Source organism: Pyrgilauda ruficollis, unplaced genomic scaffold (assembly GCF_017590135.1).
Source record: "Pyrgilauda ruficollis isolate IOZ18807 unplaced genomic scaffold, ASM1759013v1 scaffold59, whole genome shotgun sequence".
Classification (NCBI taxonomy): Eukaryota; Metazoa; Chordata; class Aves; order Passeriformes; family Passeridae; genus Pyrgilauda; species Pyrgilauda ruficollis.
The window spans coordinates 4,221,471-4,242,565 of NW_024527599.1; the positions used below are offsets into that span (position 1 = coordinate 4,221,471).

Below are 21,095 nucleotides of genomic sequence, written 5' to 3' on the forward strand. Positions count from 1 at the left end.
GTGTCACACACACCCATCCCTCGCACACCCCCGCAGTGTCACACACCCATCCCTCGCACACCCCCGCAGCCTCGCACACCCATCCCTCGCACACCCATCCCTCGCACACCCCCGCAGTGTCACACTCGGCCCCTGGCACGCTCACCTCCCTCCCTTGCACACCGCGCATGCGCACGACCCCCATGTTACCCCCCCGCGCACGCGGCGCCCAACATGGCGGCGCGCCCGGCCCGGCCCCGCCCCTGGGGTGTGGCACCGACCTCCCCAAGATGGCGGCGCCCGCGGGCCGCGCCCCCGCCGTGCGAGGCGCGGGGGATTGTGGGGGCGGTCGGCGGCGGGGCCGTCATGGGGAACTGCCACACGGTGGGGCCCAACGAGGCGCTGGTGGTGTCAGGTACTGTGGGGTGACATGCAGGGCACCCTGAGCGAGCTGGGGGTCTTGGCTGTGAGGGGACTGCCAGGGGTTTGAGTGGTCCCTGTCATGGGAGGATCCTGAGGGACTGGGGGGGTCTCTAATGCGGTGTGCCAGGAGGGGGCTTTGGGGGTCCTGGATGAGAGGGGGCTCTCAGCGATTTGAGGGGTCTCGATCACTGGGGGGAACTCTGTGATGGAGCCCATGGGAGAGGGAAATCGGGGGGTCCTGGCTGTGAGGGGACCCTCAGGGGAGTCCCTGTCAGGGGGACAGTGTCATGGAGAGAGCCATGGGAGTTGGGGTTCTCTGTGGTGGGCTGTGCAAGGAGGGGGGATTTGGGGGGTCCTGGCTGTGAGGGCACTCTGAGGGGTTCTAGGAGGGATCCCTGTCATAGAGAGGCCCTGAGTGATTTGGGAACAGACAGGGAGGTGGGAGATGCTGTAATGGAGCTGAGGCTCCGGGGTGGGGTCCGGCCACAGCAGCAGCACCTCGGATGCTGCTGATTCCAGGTGATGTCAGGCACTGGCACCAGCAGAGCTCAGACAGGCTGCCAGGTGGCATTGCCAGGAAGCCATCCTGTTCCTGGGGACAGGCTGGATTGGCCAGGGAAGGGGAGCTGGGGGTGAGCATCCCCCCGGGGCAGAGCGCTGCAGGGTGTCCCTGCAGTGCCCATCTTCATCCATCACATCCCGCTGCAGCTTCCTCACCAGCACTTCACCTGACTCTCAGTGGTGCTGGCACTGGATGCAGGTGATGCCCACTGGACATGTGGAATGTCACCAGCAGCTGACTGAGGTGACTGAGCTAGGGTTAAACAAACCAGCAGTGAAATCCCCCATGTCTGATCCAACCTGTAGCTGCTTCAGTGCTGCTGAAGCTCCAGGCTGCACTTTGGCGTGGACAGGATTATAATTAATTCATTATTATTATTATTAGGTGAATTAATTATTGTTAGGTGATGCGAGGGCTGGGAGCTTCACTCTTTGACAGACTGAGGCCAGCTGCAAGGTAATGGGCACCGGTAGAAAATGCATGTGAACATCAAGGCTGTGCCTCAAGTCACAGCTCTGCCATGCTTGCAACTATGTTATTGTGGTTTTGGAGCCAAAGCCTCCAGCAGGCTGTGGTTGGTCTGTTATCAGTTCATCTCTCTTGGATGACAGACCTGTTACGGGAATTCTTGAGGAGATGCCAGAAGCAGGCTGCAGTTCTGGAAACAAATATACCCACTCTGCTGCTGGCTTCTAAGCAGTTACAAACCCCACCCAGCAGCTGCCCAGAGCAGCAGTATTCCTTGCAAATCCTGGTCTGCAGTTCCCAGTGGGATCCAAAGCTGATGCTGTGCTTCCCGCCAAAGGGAACCCTGTCAAAACTGGCGCTGCTTGGTGAAATGCCACATTCATGGGAAGGTTGAGAAGCTGTGCTCCAGGTGTGCTTTGGAGCTTTTTGAGCACTAAAGGGATGCCCTTTACTCTCAAAGCTTGGGTTTGCCTCTGCTCAGCTCTGGAGTTTACCAAACACAGCTTCCAGGATGAGCCAGCAGGAATTTGTGGCATGTGCTTGCAGTTCCAGGCGTGGTGCTTTTCCACAGCCAGGAGTGGTGAGCCCAGGGCACTCCTGGAAGTGCAGCTGTTTTTTTGGGAAGGGAGCAGAGATCACCCCGGGTTCTGCCAGCTGGGATGGGGTTTGGAGCTGCCACCAGGCTGGTTTTCCTCAGCTGCTGCCCAATAGTCTGCAGATCCTTGCTGAATCCTGAGGGCACCCACTGGGAGCTCTGCTGGCCCTGCAGCTCCTCTGTGCATCAGTGAGAGCTTGTAGCTACAAGCCATTGAAATTCCAGGAACTTGAGCCACTTTTTTCCTGGGAAAAGCAGGGAGGACCTCGTGGGCCAGCATTAATTTGTGTGATACTAAGTTTAAGAATTTAGGGAGAGAGGGGAAGGGAAGGAGAAACTAATAATTACTAATAAGCCAAAATAATGTTAAATAAATTTTAGTTTAATTAATTTAAATAAACCAAATATTATTAGAGGCAGGCTTTTGGCATGCAGTCTTGAATTGTCATGTGGTAGTTATTTGAAAGATATTTCACTTGGTGGGAGGGTTTTCTTTATTTTCTTTACTCAGCCTGTGCCCCTTGGCCTTTAGTCCTGGGCCTCCCCTGGCATGTGGGTTTTTCTGAGGAGGGTTGTTCTTTCTTTTCACTTTCTTGTGAGACACTTGAGTTCCTCCAGTGCTCAAGAAGCAGCCAGCTGTGCCTTGGGAACGTGGAGCTTTGCAGCCTTATTTGGGAAGCTGCTTCCCAGGCACAGCTCAGGCACTGCTGTCCTTCCCCTGCTGAGCAGCACCGGCCTCCTTCTAAGAAACTGCACTGCTGATCGATCCGTCAGTGAATTGTGGAGCCCAAGGAAGAGCCTTGATTCTCCCCAAATTGTGTGTCTGACTTTTCTGGGAGACTCCCTTGGTGCACGGACTGAGGAGGCTTTGGCAGGAGCCTGGCGCATCACTGAGCACAACTGGAGCTGGTGGAGTTTTCAGGGAGGTACACAAAGTACCTGTTCATCCCCATATCTGAATGTTCCCACCACCCAAAGGCTGTGAAATGCTGGGTTTGGGTTACAGTCTGGTTAAATGCAGCTTTTGTGGCTACGGGTCGACCTGCTGATTTTAAATGCAGCGCTATAATATTTCCACAGTGCCACAATAATGAAATCTGTATTTACAGTGGCCATATTCATCTAACAGTTACCAAACAGTGTTGCCTAAATCTCTACAGCTGAAGCATTTTCCTTCTGGCTGGCAAGGGCTGCAGCAGAGGAGCTCTGAGGGGAACACCTGGAAATGTGTGACAGGGGAAATGGGCACAGCCCTCCCTGTTCCTGTGTCAGAACAAACTGCTACTTCAGCAAAAGTTTAGGGAGTGAAAGGAGGAAAAAAATCAGGGGAGTGCAACCCAGCCAAGCCAACTTTATCTCCTAGGAGACTACTGAGACAAGCATGTTGCTTGTAACACCTACAAGAAGACAAGTAGAGGTATTTGCCATGTTCAGCTAATCTGGTTCCTCCTCAGGTGAGCAGAAATCAGCTTGAGAAATATGCTCCAGCCCAGGTTCTCAGATTTCAGTTTGGTGCAACACCCTTTGGGGCTCCTTTATGTCTGTCAAAGTAAAAGAAGAGTTAATTCTAGTCTTGTGTAGACATTTCCTGCTGCATGGCAGCAGTCAGGGGTGTGTAACCCTTCCAGGGCTGCTCTAAGCTCTTCCATCCTGTTACTGCATCCCTCTTACCCCTTCAAGAACTTCTCATGTGCTATTTTCATGTTACTTTTCTAAGTTGAAAGCCTGAAATAAAGATTTGTTGAGGTTCTTGAAGCCCTTCCTGTAAGAGACCTACGTAAGTCCACGGTGCAAGAAGGAACTGGTTTCTCAGATATTATGAAATTAATATGAAACTGCCTGGAAGACCATTGCCAGGAAACTTGACAGTAACTCACTGTTCAGCTGAAAGAATTTATCAAGTAAGTTCCTTGTTTTGGCTTGGATAATGGAATTGAGTATGTGCTTATTGAATTTGCAGACTGAGCTGGGAATGGGTTCGAGAGCTTTGAAGAGCTGGATCAGGATCAAAACAAACTCTAGAAATTGACCCAATGGGCTGAACAAAACCCAGTGCAGTTCTGGAAGGAGAAATGTAGAAGTTACATTTAGATGAGAAGAGTCTGTTGCATGAAAATGGAACAAGAAGGTCCAGGCCATGTCCTGTGGAAAGATGTGGTGGGCAGCAAGAGCCACCTGAACCCTCACACTGATGGTGTAATTCCAGTTTTTCAGCCTCAAAAGAAATAGGAACTTGTGGGAAGGAGCAGGCAGCTTCAGCTGTGTCTCAGGAGGTTTTGCCCTATGTTCATACAGTTAATTCAATTCAAACTGTTTTGCAGGGTTGTGGTTGGGGTGTTCCACCTCTTGCACCAGGCAAGCCATGCAGGAAGCTTGCAGTGGCACTGGTGGTCATCTGCCAGGTTTAACTGAGTGCTCCTGCAGATTTTGGTTTGTCATTTTGGCAAGTCAAAACTGTTTCCTCACTCTTGGTTTCTCACTCCTTGTGATGCTCAGGGGTTGCTGAGTGCAGCGTTGCAGCTGGTCTCAAGTCAGGAGCACTCAGAAGGGCCCTTACCCTTAAATCTGCAGGACTTGCAAACTACTCTTTGGAAAGCCTGTTAGGAGGAGGTGCACAATAGCCTCAGACCTTTCCTTTTGGTTTCCAAAAGGAATTTTGGGGTAGTACCTCAGTGATTTTGTTGGGTAGCTTCATTGTTGTTTGTCTTCTCTGAGTTGCTGTTTATGAGTTATTAAATGTGTTTTTAAACTCACTCTATAGCATTGTTACTCATTAAGTCATTTTCATATAAATTACATCCAGAACAAGATAGCCAATGTAATCTGCTTTCATCTGCTGCAGTGACCATCAGAGTCTTTTATGGATTCACCTCACAACCTTGCATCTTTTTACATTAATTTTTGTTAACCTTGTACCATTTCTGTATGTGAACAAATCCTAATTTGTACACACTGCGAGGCCTAAGAACCACACACTGACTTTAGTCTGGGCCCTGCTTTAGGGTGTGATTTTCTTTATGTATGCTTTTGCCTTCCTCTATCTCTGCATTGTCTTTTGTCAGTAACTGTTTTCAATTACCAACTTTTTCCTGGTCTGTCTGCACTCAGCAGCCTGTTTACCATGACCTGATTTTGGAAAGCTCACCACTTCCTGCCAGAGAGGTAACTCAGTGCCCGAGTTACCTGGGAGAGCAAACAACACAGAGCTTGTTCAGATCATCCCAGCTTTGATGTTTTGAGCTCTGTGTCCCTAAAACTGTTGAGGCTCATGTTCTTCCTTGCTCACTTCCTGCATCTGCTGAGAGCTCCTTTTATGTACCAACCCCCAAGCGATTAATCTTATTTCATAATAAAAAAACCCCAAACAAACAGACAACGTGCTTTCTCCTGGCTCTGGGAATTCTTGCTTGAACATGGGAGCCCTTCACTGGGAAGAGGCCAAGCTGGCTGGCAGCTCCCTGGCTATGAATCCTCCATTTGTGGCCCTGCACACTGCCCCGGAAGAGGCACGGTGGATGTTTGTGGAAGCCACTGTGAGACCCAGTCTGCTGGAACAGTGGGCGTATTATAGCTGGGAAAGGCAATTTCTCTGCCAAATCTCATTGTGCAAGAGGGTTTATTCTTTAGCCTTGCAAAGATTTTGCTTTGTTGGTTCCTTTTTCACTTGCTGCCTGAGAATTGAGAAAGAGGCGGCAGGACTGCCATGGAAAATGAACCCTCAGCTCCTCAGCCTTGCCAGGACGGAGCTCTGCTGCGCTCAGACGTCCAGCATGCGTGAAAGCAGCTGGCTGGCATCCCACTCCTCCTTAATGTGTTAGTTTTCCCTGGTTTTTTTTAGGCTTTGAACAGTTTTTGACATATAATCTAGCTCAGTAGACCATGCTCTGCAGCTGTGTTGTGTAGCACCGGGAAGCAAATGTGGAGCTCATTTTGTGTGTGATACTAAATAAGGTGTTTCCTTGCATTTCCTACAGAAGAAGAGGAACATCTGTGTGGAGAGGCACTTTCCTGTAACAATGGTGGGTTTAGGGTGCAGAGCTTTCTCAGGATATTATTGAGAAAAAAATTAACAGAGGTTCAGTAAAGACCACATAGACCCTGGGAAATAAAATACCTTTCCATGTGGTGCTGCTTTTCCTGAGTGCCAGGAACACCTCCCTTCCTGTTCTTGGAAAACAAGGGCCTGGCTGAAAGGCTGAGCTAACCAGGCTGACGCCCTCCAAGAAATGTTAAAGGCATTGTGGTTACTGCAGGATGTTGTATCATCAGCTTCTGTAACGCTTGCCTGGCTGAAATAACCTTCCAGCTACAGGAAAAAGCTATCCAAAGGCTGGCTCAGAGGTGACAGGAGAATGTTCCTCTAGGCTGTGCAGCACAGGAGATCTGAAAAAGTGTGTAAAGCCTTTTCCTATTTGTGTTTAATTCTTACTGAAATTCAAGGGTGAAGAATTGTAGATGGGGCAGATCTGCTGGTTTGTCAAACACTGCATGGAAGCCAGCAAAGCAGGCAGTGTGTGGCCAGTGTCTGGAAGCAGACAGTGTTTGGAAGTAGGCGGAAGATGGCTAAATGACAGGGAACTGGAGCAAGAGGAGGAGCAAGAAGAGGAGGAGAACAAGGAGGACACAGTCCCCTCCTGCAGTCGGAGGGCCCTGCAGGCACGCTGGCCTAGATGTGTGCTGCTTCTGCTCTTCATTTTGACCTGTGCAAACAATACTGGTCGTTCCTCTTGAAAGGGCTGCTGGCTTCTTCCTTGTCCCTTTCCCCTCCCACAATCCAAAGCTCCCAGAGCCACTCTGTTTTCTGCGTTCCTGCTCTTCCTCTGCGGCGGCTCTGTCTTGCCAGCAGAGATCTGTCCCGCAGGGCTGGAACTGTCTGCTGCTCTGTTTGTACAGCACTGGCCTTGCTGAGGCCCTCGGGCACTGCTGTAGTAGGAGTGATTATGGAGAGCAGCTGAGAGAGGGAATTCTGGCTCCATCTGCCTGAGAGTCAGCAGCTCCCAGCCCTGGTCTGAGCCGGGGAGCTGCAGAGTTCCTCCCTTCCCAGCCATGAATCTGATCACTGCCAGGGTGCTCTCTTGAAAGGCAGCAGGTGTCTTGTTCTTTAAATCAAAGACATGAAAATCCAGACAGCATCTTCCAGCTTCACTGGGATCAAATCTTAAATGTGTCAGAAGGGTTCTGGAGGCTGCCTGAACCTTGGGCACATCCAGCTCTGAGATGGACCATCAAACCATCAGACACTGTGCTACTTGCACAAGCCAGAATTAGGAGGTATTTTTTGGGAGCTCAAAGGTTGTTCTGTTTTCCAATGCTGACTTGAGAGCTTCTGTGGGAATTTAAGGATGGTGTGAGGGAAAGGAGGTGGATTTCATATGTAGCTTTCCAAAGCAATTAACATCACAGTTGAAGATACTGATATTGATTCTGGTTGCTAAAAGGGCTTAACAAAACTAAAATAAAGCCCTGGTTTGACATACAGTCCCTTTCTGTGTGTTACTGTTGGTCATAGTGAATTATACAAATACTAGTTTCCAACTTCATAAGACAATTCCAAAAAATTCCCAATCCAAAATTTTGCCTTGGGAAAACATGTGAAGCTTATGGAGAGGAGGAAGAGTAGGAACTCCTCATCTTGTAAGTTATTCCCTGTCCAAGAGCACGTGCTTGTGTGTAATCCTGATGTCTCTGTGCTCTCTGCTGTGCTGCAGGTGGCTGCTGTGGCTCTGATGAGAAGCAATATGTGTATGGAGGCTGGGCCTGGGCTTGGTGGTGCATTACTGACACCCAAAGGTAAGGAGACCCCTCTTATTTGTGGGCTTTTAGAGTGGGAATTTGGCAAAATCGTCCCAGTGGGGCTGTCAGCAGTATTTTTAGGAGCACTGGATTAGGCACTGTATGAAACCAGGGATGAGCATCAGGAGTTCTTTGCTGGCTGTTGGCATGGGGACAGCTGAGTGCCACAGTGCAAAAGACACACACAAAAAGAGAAATCACATGCTTTCAGCTGGAGTGCTTTTCAAACGGCCTCTATGTCCACAAGAGGAGCCAAGCTCTGCCCAGTATGGCCCAACCCCTCACCCAGTAACAAACCAGTTCATGGCCTGCAGTGCACCAGTGCCCCCCTCTGCTCCTCAAGTCTCTCTCTGTAAAGATCCTGCTGACTGCTGTCACCTTGGGGGCAGACTGTTCCAATCTAAAACCACAGGATTTCCTTTCTCTCCCTTTCCTCAGCCATGGATTTTGCTTGCTGCTGCTTACAGTCTGCTCTCTGAGCTGACATGCTGTGGTAGTGCTGCTGTCCTGCTAATAGAGCTCTTTGTCTCTGGGATCTGTAGGAATGCTCCCTCCCAAAGCATCTCTCATGCTCACTGATACAGGTTTCCTCTGTCTGTGAAAAAAAAAATAGCAGGGAAAAGGACAAAGACGTGATTTTTGAGTTTTACACTGAGTGATGGCTAGAGGTTGTAGTTAACCCTTACAGCCTCTTCCAGCCTCTTTTCCCTGTACCTGTGTTGCCACCAGCAAAGTGAGCGTGTGGCTGCCCTCACTCTGCACATGATGGGAAGTGGGAGAGGAAGGAAAAGCCCAGCTTGTGGGCTCAGTGTTTAAGGGCTGTGTTTGAGCCAGACAAGCTTCACTTCCAAATTTTGTGAGACATCTTGTTGGGAGAACTGTTAATTGAACAAACGGTTCTTGCTTCTCCTCTTCTTCTGAGAAGCACAAAAAGCAGTGCAGGACCTTGACCTGCCCAGTGCACAAGATCAGACACATTTGGGAGGCTGATTTATTAAGTTAAGGATAGGCTGAATCCAGGGCCAAGAACTGGATTGCCAGGAACAAGCTGTTATGTGATAGAGGTCTGGGCATTATTTAGCAAATGGGGCTCTTGACAGGAATTCCAGCATCCAAGCAAACCTTCTGCTTTAAAATCCATACCACTTCATGCCGTGGGATGTGGTGCTTAATTCTCCTTTCTTGCCTGCCATAAGCTGTGCCCCAGATGGAGCCCGCTGCATTAACATGAAGAGTGAGACAGATTTCCTTCTCTGAAATTAGGACATTTTTTCTGGAACTGCCAGTGCTGCAAGCAAGAGAGACAGGAGCAATTGTGTTGCTGTCAGCGGCATCCCGCCAGGTAGCATTAACCTGGGAACAAAAGGAACAGTTAGAACTGGCAGGGTGCTGGGCACTTATCCTGCTGCAACCTTGAGCACTGGGGAAAAACAAGGGGAAAAAATGCTGTCCCTGTTTAGGGGTCAGAAATAAAAGCAGTGAGAGAGACAGTGTGGTCTAATATGCCTCTGGGGAAGCCAAATGGTGTTAATTCAGCTTCCCAGGACAGCACTTGGAAGCAGCTTCTCTCCTCAGTGCCTTAGCCAGGGGTGGGTAGCCAGGTCCCTGGTGTTTTCCTTTATCTGTCCTCTCTTAAATACTGACATAGAAGCATCTGAATTATTACCAAAAGGAATTTTTCTGTGTGCAAAGATGTTGAAGTAATCTTCATCCAGCTGACACCAGGATGGAACAGTTTGATGTGCAGGGTGGGGGGACAAGCCCCCAGCCTGTTTATCCTCATTAAAAGGAACTGCTGGATGCTGTAAACTCCCTCCCATGACCAGGGAAACTGATTATGGAGCCCTAGGAGTGGGAGAAAGGCAAACTGACCAGGGAAAAGCTGAAACCTGAAAGTCTCGTCTGTCCTTTGCAAGGAGTGTCTTACTCTCTGGTAACTGCTCTGTGTATTTGCTGTCCCACCCTTACTCCTCCCTGCTCAGAGTGTCTTTGGAGGTTTTGACCATCCTCTGTCGCTGCGAGAATGTTGAGACGTCGGAGGGGGTCCCCCTGTACGTAACAGGGGTTGCACAGGTAATAATCCTCCAGCTTCCTAACACACTGTCTAACTGTTTATCCCTCTGGTTTCAGCAGCAGCAGCAGCAGCAGGATAACATAAAAACTAATGGCTTTCTAGTGGGACAGCTGAAATCTCCATACTCTACTCTCCTTCCCCTTCTCCAGCACTTGCCCTGTGGCACTCCACAGTTCATAGGTAATGCAGGCAGGTGCATTCCTGGCAAATTCCAAATTCAGATTGCTGTACCTAACATTTGCTCCTGCTGTAACCCTTTCCTTGCCAGCACTGTCTCCGCTGGGGGCTTGGGGGAGAGCAGAAGGGCATCTGGAGGCACATTTTTGTGTGGAGGCACAGGCAGGCCAGGTTGGATTCTGTACAGGATTTGGGACAGGTGGGAAGGCAGGTTTTGTGCCATTTCAAAATTGCAACTGTGGCTGGCTCTGCAGTGTTGGCTATGGATTCCCACTCAGCCCTTCTTCCTCCACATGGAGACACTGCCCATTTTGGATGTTGTCACCTTTGAAAATACAGCACAGAGACCTCAGATGAGTTGCAGCACACAGGACTGGCATTATGAACCAGTCATGACTAAATATCCCAGTGAGCAGAACTAAGAAGCAGCACAGTTTGGAAATTAAATTCCAAGTCTAGATTAGGCCTTCAGAAGGCTGAAATCCTGCAGTATCTGATTAAAGCTGTGAACACATGGCAAGAAATGCCTGTGCATGTCCTGGACAGTGGGATGTGTTTTATCAGCTCCCAGTTTGCGTGCCAGTTTAATTAGGACAGTGGCCAAGGCAGGCAGAACTTGCAGGGATAGGTTTCAGCACTTCCAGCCAATCCTGGAGCAACTCAGCGTGCACACAGCAGCCCAGGGCAGCCCCTTCATGGTTCAGATGTTTGACCTGATGTTCACTGACACAAACTCTCTGCCCCGTGGCTCCTTGTCCTGACTCCCAATGTCTTTCTGGCTCATTATGGCTGATACAGGAGCCAGGCTTGACTTCCTAGAACCTGCCACAGGCAAAGACGTCCCTTGTTTTACCAAACTGTGACCTGTCAGCAGATTGCTGGGACTGACCAAAGTACCTTGAGCCCACCTGGGGTGACTGAGACAGCTCTGGAGCTGCAGGGTCTGTTCCTGGGTGCCTGATGCTCTTCAGGTGTAGCCATAAAGAGCTGGAGACTCATTTTCATCTTTGGGTCACGGGACACTGGAAAAATAGAGAGAGGTGAACCAGCTCAGGGGGTAGGTGTGTGTAGGGCTAACCCAGGGCTTCTTCAGCATCAGTGTCAGGTTCTGCCAAGCACCAGCATTCATGTGAGGTGGGTGGGAGGATCCCAGTTCTGTGCTGTGCTTTCAAACCAGTGACACCACCCCGTGCTGCCATGGCATTGGGCAGCATGGCACAATGAGCCTCTGACAGAGGGCCCTTTGGGGTCTCAATGCTGCAGCTTCTGGCTCCTCACTAACCCAGCAGGAGGGAAAGGGCCACGGGGTAATTTCCAGTCTGGATTCCAGCCTTTGCTGATAAATTACCTTTAAGCATTATCTGAGAATCTATTTCTTGGCCACAATGCCCTGTCTGTCTCCAGTCACAGATGTGGTCCCTTGGCTGCATTCTGTGCCTGCCTTGCATTACCTGTGATGAGTGCAGCAGGTAGCCCGGGGCAGGAGATGCAAAGGGAAGAGCTGAGTGTGTGTAACCTGGAAACGTGCAAATATTTTACGTTTTTTGGCAGGATTTCCCTAGAGATAATGACGTTACAGCCCAGGTGTGAGGACGTAGAGACGGCGGAGGGGGTAGCTATAACTGTCACAGGTGTGGCACAGGTACAGTAACTCCAAAACATCATTTCAGGAATGCATGTCTCTAACTTACATCTGGTTTTCCCTCTGGAGAAGTTGCTGTTGTCCAGGGAGAGAAGCCAGCTGCTCTGGAATAAATCTTTGTACCAAATCACATTGTCCTTGTTGGTACAAACACGTTCCAGCATGTTCCATGTGGTGAAAGGGGTTATGACTTCTCCTTCTCTCCCCAAAATAAATTTTTTCTGGTGTCTCATTTGTCCACGTGGCAAATGAGGTGTGTGTGGGTGACTTGATGTGTTTGTGGAATGCTGGTGTGTTGTGGTGCCCTTGGAGCTGTGTGTGACCCCACAGGACTGACCCATAACCTCCTGAGATGGTACTGAGCATTATATTCCTTTGGATTGTGATTGTTAGCACATGGGCCTTGTAATTCTTCATGGTGAGTTAAAGCTTGAAAAAAAGAATTTAGTCCCTCCAGGCACTAAAACTGGCATGTAAAATTTTTGGCTGGAATTGAATTTTTATTCTCTACAGCTTTCTTCAAATGTAAGAACCTGCTTTTGCTGCTTGTGGCAGCACACCAAAACCCTGCACTTCTTGGAGTCTGAGGTCTGCTGTCCTGGTACAGTCTGTCCTTGGGGCCAGGTCCTGCCCTGGGGAGGATGCTGGGAGGGAAATGTTAGTTTTTGAGGGAATTTGGCTCCTCAAATAGGCAGCTGGATGCTGTGATTGAAAATTACTCCTGACAGCTCATTCTGCAATTGGGTGTACAAACCAAGAGTGGCTCTCAGTGCACACAGGGCTGTGGTCACTGTGTGTCCAGGTGTGTTGTCACAGGACAAGTGGCTGCCACATTCCCCGTGGGCAGCTCTGGACCCAAGGGGAGCTGCTGAGTGAAAATCCCTCATGGACCCAGCACCCTTGGTTTCTATTTTTCAGTACTTTATATCCGTCTTTCACTTAGTTTCCAGTCCTTGATATCCATTTAGCTGCTAAGGTGTCACATAACCCCAGTGGTCTTTGGCAAAAATGTGTGCACCCATGTCTCCCTTCACACTATTTTGCTAAATCTGTTGGCTTTTCCTTCTGTATTTGGTGTTTCTCTGAAGCCAGCATTCCCTTTTGTCCTAGTTTTGGGAAATCCTTCCTGCAAAATGGTCTGGTAGCAGAGGGCTGGATCACCAGGTGCCTTGATTTAAAAATGCAGACCCCAGTTCATCTCATTCATGTTATTCTCTCTTCTCACTGTTCATTTTTTCCACTGACAGTTAATTTTAAAGCTGTGATCCAAGGAATTGCCACATAGAAAGCAGCCTCAAGGCTGTTGGGGATGTGCATGGCAGAGATTACCTTAATTCTGCAGAAGTACTTTTTGAGGCAAACCTTTCTCTGTTAAGGGCTTGAGCAAAAAAAAAAGGGAAAAAAAAACCAAACAAATTATTCCTAGAGAAACAGCTTTTAAAGTGTTTGCTGCAATGATAGAAGTGCTTAATGTGCATAAGGATGCTGTTCTTTTCTTGAGGAGGGATGTAATGAGTGCTCACCAGTAGCCTCCTTCCCATGTTGGCTGGGTGCTGGGATGCTGCTCCCTTAGGCCATGCTGGGCTCTGTATCCTCCTGTAGCATTTTCCTGAGCCTCCAGCTAATTGGATTCTCTGTGCTCACCCCTCACTGCGAGTGCAGCTGGCTGGAGCAGGGTGTGGTGGCATGGATCCTGCACAGGGGATTGCTGGATGGAGGCTCTTTGATCCCCTGCCAGCCGAGGGCTCTCCCTCTGATGGCAGTGACATTTGAGTGTCGCAGTGCCCTGCCTGAAACCCTGCAAAACACGCTGAGCACAAATTGCTCAACTCTGGTTTCTTTTGTGCAGCCTTTGCTTTGGAGGTTGGGATCTGTATTCCATGCAGAGCCAGGCTCCTGTGGGCTGGCCAGAGCTCATCAGTGGAGGCTGGCTGGCTTTATCCAGAGGCTGAATCATTCCTTGCTCCTAAGTACCACAGGGATTCTCCTAATGAACAGCCTGCCCTGTGCTCTGTCCTCCCTGCAGCTTCCGAGGGTGGGGATTGTTTGGAGAGGTGGAATTGCTGGCAGATGCTCACCATAAATGTCGCTGCTGAGTCTAATTGCTTTTGGTACTTGCAAAAATCTCCTGTTTGCTGTGAGAGGAGCCTCGTGCAGGGCTTCCACTCCTGGGTGCAGCTGCAGAGCAGCTCTCCTAACTCCCCCTTGTGTGGGAAGAGCACACTGCTGGCCTGGGGTGTAGGGAATTGGCCCCAAAGTTATCCCAAGAGGCTTTGGGGATAATGCAGAAGAGGATTGCCATGCTTGCCTGAGGTTGTTTGACATTTTGACTGGGAGACCCAGTCTGGGAAGCAGCAGTAGGAAATAGGCTCAGCCTGGGTTGGTGTTTCTAAACATTACAAGGGGCAGGGTTGTGGCAGGTGAGTTTTGGCCAGCTCACTCTGTCTAGCATGGCCCACCTCCTGTCCCCTTAGAAGGTGACAGTCAGTCCCAGCTGTCCTGCTCTCTGGCAGTGCCTGGGCCAGGTGCTGCTCTTTGGCTCTGGAGGGATGATTTTGTGTGTGTGAGCTGTCAGACAAGACTCTCAAGAAGGAACTGTGTTGCTTTTGCTGCTGAAAGTGCTAGAAGGTATCAGGATGAGGTCTGTAGCCTGTGAATCCCTCAATAGTGTGCACTGGGACCCTCAGAGGCCCCCTTTACAGCATCTGTGCTTTGGAAATCTCAGAACCAGGTCCAGCCAAGGCCCTTGGGGCAGGACTCAGGGTGCCACCAGCTCCTGTGGGACAGGAGGCACTGCCCAGCCCAGCTGTGTCCATGAGAGGGTGCTGTAGGATCCGGAAAGCTGTGTGGCTGCTCTGGCCATGCTCCTTCTCTGGTGCTGCCAGGCACAGAATGTCCCTGTGCCCAGCCTTTGCTTGAGCCCTCAGACTGGACATGGCCACCAGGAGCTGTTGTCTGGGTGGGTTGCACTCCTTGTAGCTGGGTGCTGTAGGCACAGATCTCCACTGCCTAACACACTCCTCAGGGATTTGTAATTCACTTTGCCTTTAAAAAGCAGCCCTGTGACCAGCCGGACCATCCCAAGACCCTGCCTTGGCTGGAGTGGGGGCACTTTTACCCCTGGCTCTGGTGTAAGGGAGGTGAAGACATTGCTGGGGTGGCTGTGTCCCAGCTCTGGGGATTGTCACCAGACTGACCATGTGGAGCAGAACAGCCAAGTCCTGACCATGGCACGTTGGGATCATTGCAAAGGATGTCTGGGAGCTCCCAGCTACAGGCAGGACAAACCAGTGGTCTTATTGTCCCATCTCTCCTTCCAGGGAGCACTAAATGGAACCCCTGTTCCCAAGCTGCTCCTTGGGCATGTCAGACTCTTTCTCATTCTTTGTCTTTTCAGGGTCAGAAAAATTAATTCTAGTGAAAGAGGAGGAAGAGGAAGGTAACAAAATGAGTTTTGGCCAGGGGTGGTTAATACCCTGCTTCCTTCTGACTCTGGTGTTGGTGCAGTGGCTGAACTGCTGTTTCAGGGGTTTTTGTAGGGTTTCTGTAAGTTGGGTCTGGTAGGGCCAGGCTCTGTCCCCACTGCTGAGCAGCTCCACGCTGAGCTGCTGTTGGGTTTGGGCAGCAGCACAGAGAGCAGGGGCTCTCTGGCTGGTCCAGTGGCCTGGCTCAGCATGGGGACAGCTCAGCATGGTCCCTTGGAGCATTGGTAGCACGGGGGCCTGGCAGCCTGCTGGTGGTACTGCTGCTTCTGCTGCTGCTGCTGCTGCTGGGTGCCTGCACCTCCTGGACAGGCACCTTCAGTCCCTCTGGTTCTGTCTCCTGTCTCTAGGTGAAGATAATGACCGAGAAGGAGCTCCTGGCTGTGGCCTGTGAGCAGTTCTTGGGGAAGAACGTGCAGGAGGTGAAGAACGTGGTCCTGCAGACTCTGGAGGGACACCTGCGCTCCATCCTGGGTATGGAGGGGCTCATCCCCTGAGGCATCTCGAGTGGCTTTGTCCCTTCTCAGCTGGCTGGTCCCAGCAGTATCGCTGCCACCATGCAGCCACACGGAACCTTCCTGTGCTGCCTGCAGAGGTGGCATCTCCCCTCCAGCAGCTCTCTCTGCGTGGCTGGGCCTTGTGATAAATGAGTTTTCGGTGCCTGCAGCGAGAGATGTCTGAGTCCCCAAGGGCCACAGGTAGCACATGTGGGTGGTGGTTGCACTTGTGACACTGAGATGTTCTGCCACTGCTGTGGCAGAGGATTACGCCCTTGTGCCCAGGCCTGAAGAGATTAGGGACAACAAGGATGTTGCTGAGCTTAGTCCCACATTTTTGTGTGTTACCTGTTCCAGATAAAGTGCTTCACCTTCCTCCCCTCTGCAGGTACCCTGACAGTGGAGCAGATCTACCAGGACAGGGACCAGTTTGCCAAGCTGGTGCGGGAGGTGGCAGCTCCTGACGTGGGTCGCATGGGGATTGAGATCCTGAGTTTCACCATCAAGGTACTCCCAGATGTTGGGCACTGCTCTAGGCAGAGCTGCAGGAGCAGCAGGAGAGAGCCTGGCCCTGACCCCGCTGCTGCAGCTGGAAGGCTCAGGCTGACAGCCTGTCCCAGCCCTGCAGGAGTTTCCATGACAGCCGCCACAGCATGTCCTGTATCCTGGCAGCTGGGCCAAGAGCACCCGGGTAGCTGCCTCTGTAAACAGGCTCGTGGAGAGAGCTGGCTGATAACCCAGCCTCCTGGGAGTGAGGGAGGATGTCGGGATGGCCTCCTTCTCCCTGCCCTCCCTGTCTGTTTGGAGCAGCTGATGTGACGCGTTCTGACCCTGGCCTGACCACACTGAGCTTCAATGGGAAAGGGAGCAAGATGGAGTCACTCATTTGAAGTGGTTATGACTTATCTTCCCTCCCCAGGATGTCTATGATAAAGTGGATTACCTGAGCTCCCTGGGGAAGACTCAGATTGCAGCTGTCCAAAGGGATGCAGACATTGGAGTGGCAGAAGCCGAGCGGGATGCTGGCATTCGGGTGAGTCTGGAGAAGTGCTGGGCTTCCCTGGAGCAGCTTTTCTGCTCCAACTGCATGCCCTGAAGCTCTGCTCTCTGTTCCCTCTCTGCAGGAGGCAGAGTGCAAGAAAGAAATGCTGGATGTCAAGTTCATGGCAGATACCAAAATAGCAGATTCCAAACGGGCTTTTGAGTTGCAGAAAGCTTCCTTCACTGAGGAGGTCAACATTAAGGTGAGAGTATCCCACAGCCCACTGCTGTTCCCGGGAGGGTCTGTGATGGTGTTGGTGGCTCTGGGACTTGTCAGCTTCCTCCTCCTGCATCTGTTAGGAGAGCTGGAGATATAAAACCCAGGTCTGTGTGTCACTGTGAGCTCCTTGCAGCAAATTCCTCTCTTGTTTGCAACAATTCAGTGGGACTTGGAGAAGAGGAAAGGATGGGGAGGGTTGAACCTGGAGCTGATTTGGCTTAAGTGTTGTGGGAAGAGCAGCACTGAGGACTGGGATGTCACCACTGGGAAAAGGTTCAATAGCAGGAGTCGTGTCTGATTTTGGGGTCCTTATGTCTGTGTACCCAAGTTCATGGCCCTGGCCCTTCTTCTCCTCTCCCCCATGTGCAGACTGCAGAGGCCCAGCTGGCCTACGAGCTCCAGAGCGCCCGGGAGCAGCAGAAGATCCGTCAGGAGGAGATCGAGATCGAGGTGGTGGAGCGCAAGAAGCAGATCGAGGTGGAGGAGAAGGAGGTGCTGCGGATGGAGAAGGAGCTGACGGCCACCGTGAAGCAGCCGGCCGAGGCCGAGGCCTATCGCATCCAGCAGATCGCCGAGGGCGAGAAGTGAGTGAGCCCCTGCCCTGGCTGGGCAGGAGGGAGCACAGTGCTGCCCTGAGCCCCAGCTCCTGGGCTCCCTGCGGGGATCCGGGCTGCTGCAGGGCTGCGTTTCCCTTGCCAGGGTGAAGCAAATCCTCCTGGCTCAGGCGGAGGCAGAAAAGATCCGCAAGATCGGCGAGGCCGAGGCTTTTGTCATCGAGGCCGTGGGGATGGCGGAGGCTGAGGGGCTGAAGCTGAAAGCAGAAGCGCTCCAGAAGTACGGAGAAGCTGCCCAGCTGGCTCTAGTGCTGGATGCACTGCCTGAGGTGAGGAGGGGGCAGCTTCCCCTGCTCCAGGTGGGCTGGGGGGGCTCCCAGACTGGGCTACGTCTCCTGGGGGCACAGCGAGGCCCTGTAGGGACCTTTCAGTGAGCTGCTGAGCAGTTCCTTGACTCTCTGCTCTCCCTGCTTCCCCAGATCGCTGCCAAAGTGTCTGCTCCCCTCTCCAAAGTGGATGAGATCGTTATTCTCAGCGGAGAGAAAGGCAGCACCATGTCTGATGTGAACCGTCTCCTGGCTGAGATCCCCAACTCCGTGCGTGCCATCACTGGCGTGGATCTCACAAAGGTGAGCTGGGCACTGGCAGCTGGCAATGCCAGCTGCTCTTAGGGCACAGGGACTTGCCTGGAAGCTTTCAGCCTCCCAGGGAGCCTCTCCTTCCCCAGCCCTGACCACCGCAGAGTGCAGGCAGTGCCCTGCCTCCCCCTCCTGCAACCCTAACAGCTTCTCTCTTCCCCTCCTGCAGCTTCCTCTGTTCCAGAGAGCCACCGAGGCCAAGGAATGAGGTTGGCCAGCCCAAAGCTAGTGAAGATCACTCCCTGTTATGCACTCAGACATCAACTGCCTTCAACACATGGGAATTCCTTTTATATCAAAGACAATCCGAGTTTGGTTTGTAACTGGTGCCTTATTTTGTAGGGCCAGAAAGATGCATGTCCTGTCTGCTGCTCTTTTTATTCCAATGCTGAGAGAGGATTTATTTTCTAATTAACTTTGTGTTGTCTCAGGCCAATCCCATCCCCAGTTACGACTGGCAGCTTGTCTGGTGTTGCAGTCCCTGTGCCTTGCTGTTCTCTGCCCTGGGGTGAACGCCTGGGACTTGGAGCAGAGGCTTGGGATGGGGAGTTTTAGGAAGAGAAGCAGGACCCCCCTCCCCTGGGCTCCTTGCCCTCTCTCAGTGACCCTCCTGGGCCCTGTCCCAGCCCTGCCTCTGCCCACAGCTGTCCCTGTGGCTGGCTCTCCCTGTCCCTGTGTCTCACCCCCAGGGCCCCCACAGTGCCAGCAGCCCTGCCCAGGCTGGCTGGGTGGCAGTCAACCCCCCAGGAAGGTGACAATCCAACACTAGCAGTGGGTGCTGCCTTCTCCCATGCTTGGGGAATTTTCCTCATAGGATCTGAAGCAGGGGGAGCTCCAGGGGACAGAAGGAGCTCACCTCAGCCCTGGTGAGATCTCACCCCCACGAATACCAAAAAGTAGTGCTGTGCCAAAGCCACCCATCCCCTGAGAGGGCAGTGCAGCCACTGTGGCTGCTGTCCCCAGGTGCTGTGACACTTCTGACCCCACAACTACTCAAGCAGAGTGGTGGTCAGAGGTGGGTGGGGGACCAGCAGGACACTGGGGTGGGACAGGCCCCTCCAGCACAGCCTGTACAGCTGCCCCTGCCTCCCTCCCTCCCTCCCCCTGCCTCTTACGGCCAGTGGCTTTGCTGCCTTGTGACAATGTGAAGGAGATTGTCCCCCGTGTGTGCCCGTCCTCCCCAGAGTGCCACCAGAGCCCTGTGCTGGCCCTGCCCTCCCCAGCGTGTCTCAGTGCCTGTGTTCAGTGCGGCTGGCACAGTTCAGTGAGTGAAGCCAGCCTGGCACTGCTGGGAGCGTCCTGCCCCCCCGGCTCAGTGCCCCCACCCCGTGCCGTGGGGCAGCTGCAGGTCCCTCCGGGCTGTCCTTTGCCAGGAGTGACCCCCGGCGGGTTCTGGCCGCTCCGTGCCGCGGGGCGGGGCAGCGGCGCTGTCGGCGTTATCGGGCCCGGCCTGCGCTGCCCGCGGGCGGCGGGCGCGGATCTGGCGCGGGCCGGGCAGGCGTGCCGGGCCGGGCCGGGCCCTATCTGCATGTGCCCGCCACCCGCTGCTGTGAGATAATAAACCCTTGTCACCTCCTGCCGGGCTCTGGCTCGTCCCTCTGTCCGTCTGTCCTGCCCCGGCTCCCCTGGGTGGCGTGGGCTGGCCGGGGGCTGCTGGCCCGGGGGATGGAGGGACAAGGAGTGCGGGGAGGTGAGGTCCCAGCTCACGCTGCTCCTCCAAGGCTCCTGGGAGCTGGTGGCTTCCCCATGGTCACCGTGTCCCCATGGGCTCTGTGTTCCTGCCCTCCCTGGGGAGAGCCTTGTTGTGCTCCCCCAGGGATGAGTGTGGAGCCAGGAGTGAGCCCCACTGCATGGCCCGTGTGACCCCAGGGGGTGACCTCTGCAGGGGCACCCCAAAGAGTGGCACCCCGGGGTCTGGAGAAGGGCTGACAGGTGCTGACAGTGCCGTGTCACAGCAGCCAGGCTGGTGGCAGCAGCTCATGTCCCCCTGCCCTGCCACTGGAGCTCTGTCCCTGCCCCACATGGCTCTCCCTGCTCTGGGGGACAGCAGGATGGGTCTGGGGGTACCTGTCCTACTCAGGGTCACCCTGCAAGCAGGACCAGTGACAGCCAGCATGGGGCTGGCATGGGGGGCTTTGCTGCACTGCCCTCCCTGGGGAAAATGGTTTCTTCATGCCCTCTGACTCTCCATGTCCCCCAAAGCCAGGGCAGGACAACAGGCCCTGTCCTATGTGTCCTGCAGCGTGGCCCTGCAGATAGACAGGGTGGGGACAGCTCTGCAGCTTCCAGAGCCTCCTTATCTGGAGCCAGCCACGCTGTCCTGGGGCAGCACGGCTGCCGGGAGGGCTGTGGCACTCGGGGGTCTCTGTGGCACCTGGGGGTCCCACACCAGCTGTGGTACCAGCCTGGGGGACACTCAGGCCCCTTCTGCCACTGTGGGGTACAAGGCCACGGGGCAGGGCTGCCCTCGAGTGCTGAGCAGGGAGCAGGACTGGCAGGCACCAGCATGGAGGTAATCCCATGGGGAGAATCCGTGGGGAGAATCCATGGGGAGAATCCCCTGGGACTCACCTGGAGCTGGCTGGGCTTGGGGGACTCAGGGACACTGCCTGTGTCACTGCTGTGCACGCTGGGGCGCCTGTGCCACAGTTTGGGGAACACTGCAGGCTCCAGGACACCTCTGGGTCACAAGAGGGACCAAAACAGGTCCCCAGGTCCCCAGAGCCTCATGCCCCGGGACAGGCTCATACCAGGGCTGGACCCTGTGCCCCCTCCTGCCAGGGTCTGCCCAGCCAGGGGAGTGTGGGCCATGCTGCCCCTGTGGCTGTGGCCCAGAGGTGACAGCGGGTCCAGGGCCACCTTGTGTGGCAGGGCAGGGTCCCTGATAGCCGGAGGCTGCTGCTTATCGGGCCGAGCCCGCAGGGGATTATCACCTCCCCCCAGCCGATTT

General features: G+C 53.1%; 1 protein-coding gene and 1 long non-coding RNA gene across 5 annotated transcripts; one reads left to right on the top strand and one right to left on the bottom strand.

Moving 5' to 3' along the window:
- Positions 1–259: 259 nt before the first annotated feature.
- On the top strand, positions 260–19,721 carry FLOT2 (flotillin 2). 4 transcript variants are annotated; one of them, XM_041482647.1, is made up of 11 exons: positions 260–394; positions 7,736–7,817; positions 9,803–9,893; positions 15,546–15,669; positions 16,081–16,199; positions 16,612–16,725; positions 16,817–16,936; positions 17,323–17,537; positions 17,653–17,836; positions 17,987–18,136; positions 18,315–19,721. In XM_041482647.1, exons 1-11 carry the CDS (start codon positions 346–348, stop codon positions 18,351–18,353), a joined length of 1,287 nt encoding a protein of 428 aa, XP_041338581.1. In that variant the 5' UTR covers positions 260–345; the 3' UTR covers positions 18,354–19,721. The 4 variants fall into 4 exon arrangements, with proteins under 4 accessions (XP_041338581.1, XP_041338582.1, XP_041338584.1 ...); XM_041482648.1 differs by lacking the exon at positions 9,803–9,893 and adding an exon at positions 11,623–11,713; XM_041482649.1 differs by lacking the exon at positions 260–394 and adding an exon at positions 11,623–11,713 and having other exon boundaries at positions 7,782–7,817.
- LOC121361691 lies at positions 8,813–20,945 on the bottom strand. Its single transcript, XR_005956378.1, has 3 exons — positions 20,717–20,945; positions 10,980–11,093; positions 8,813–9,173 (listed from the first exon to the last, which is right to left on the bottom strand). It is a non-coding gene; the product is annotated as an uncharacterized LOC121361691 (long non-coding RNA).
- Positions 20,946–21,095: the final 150 nt, after the last annotated feature.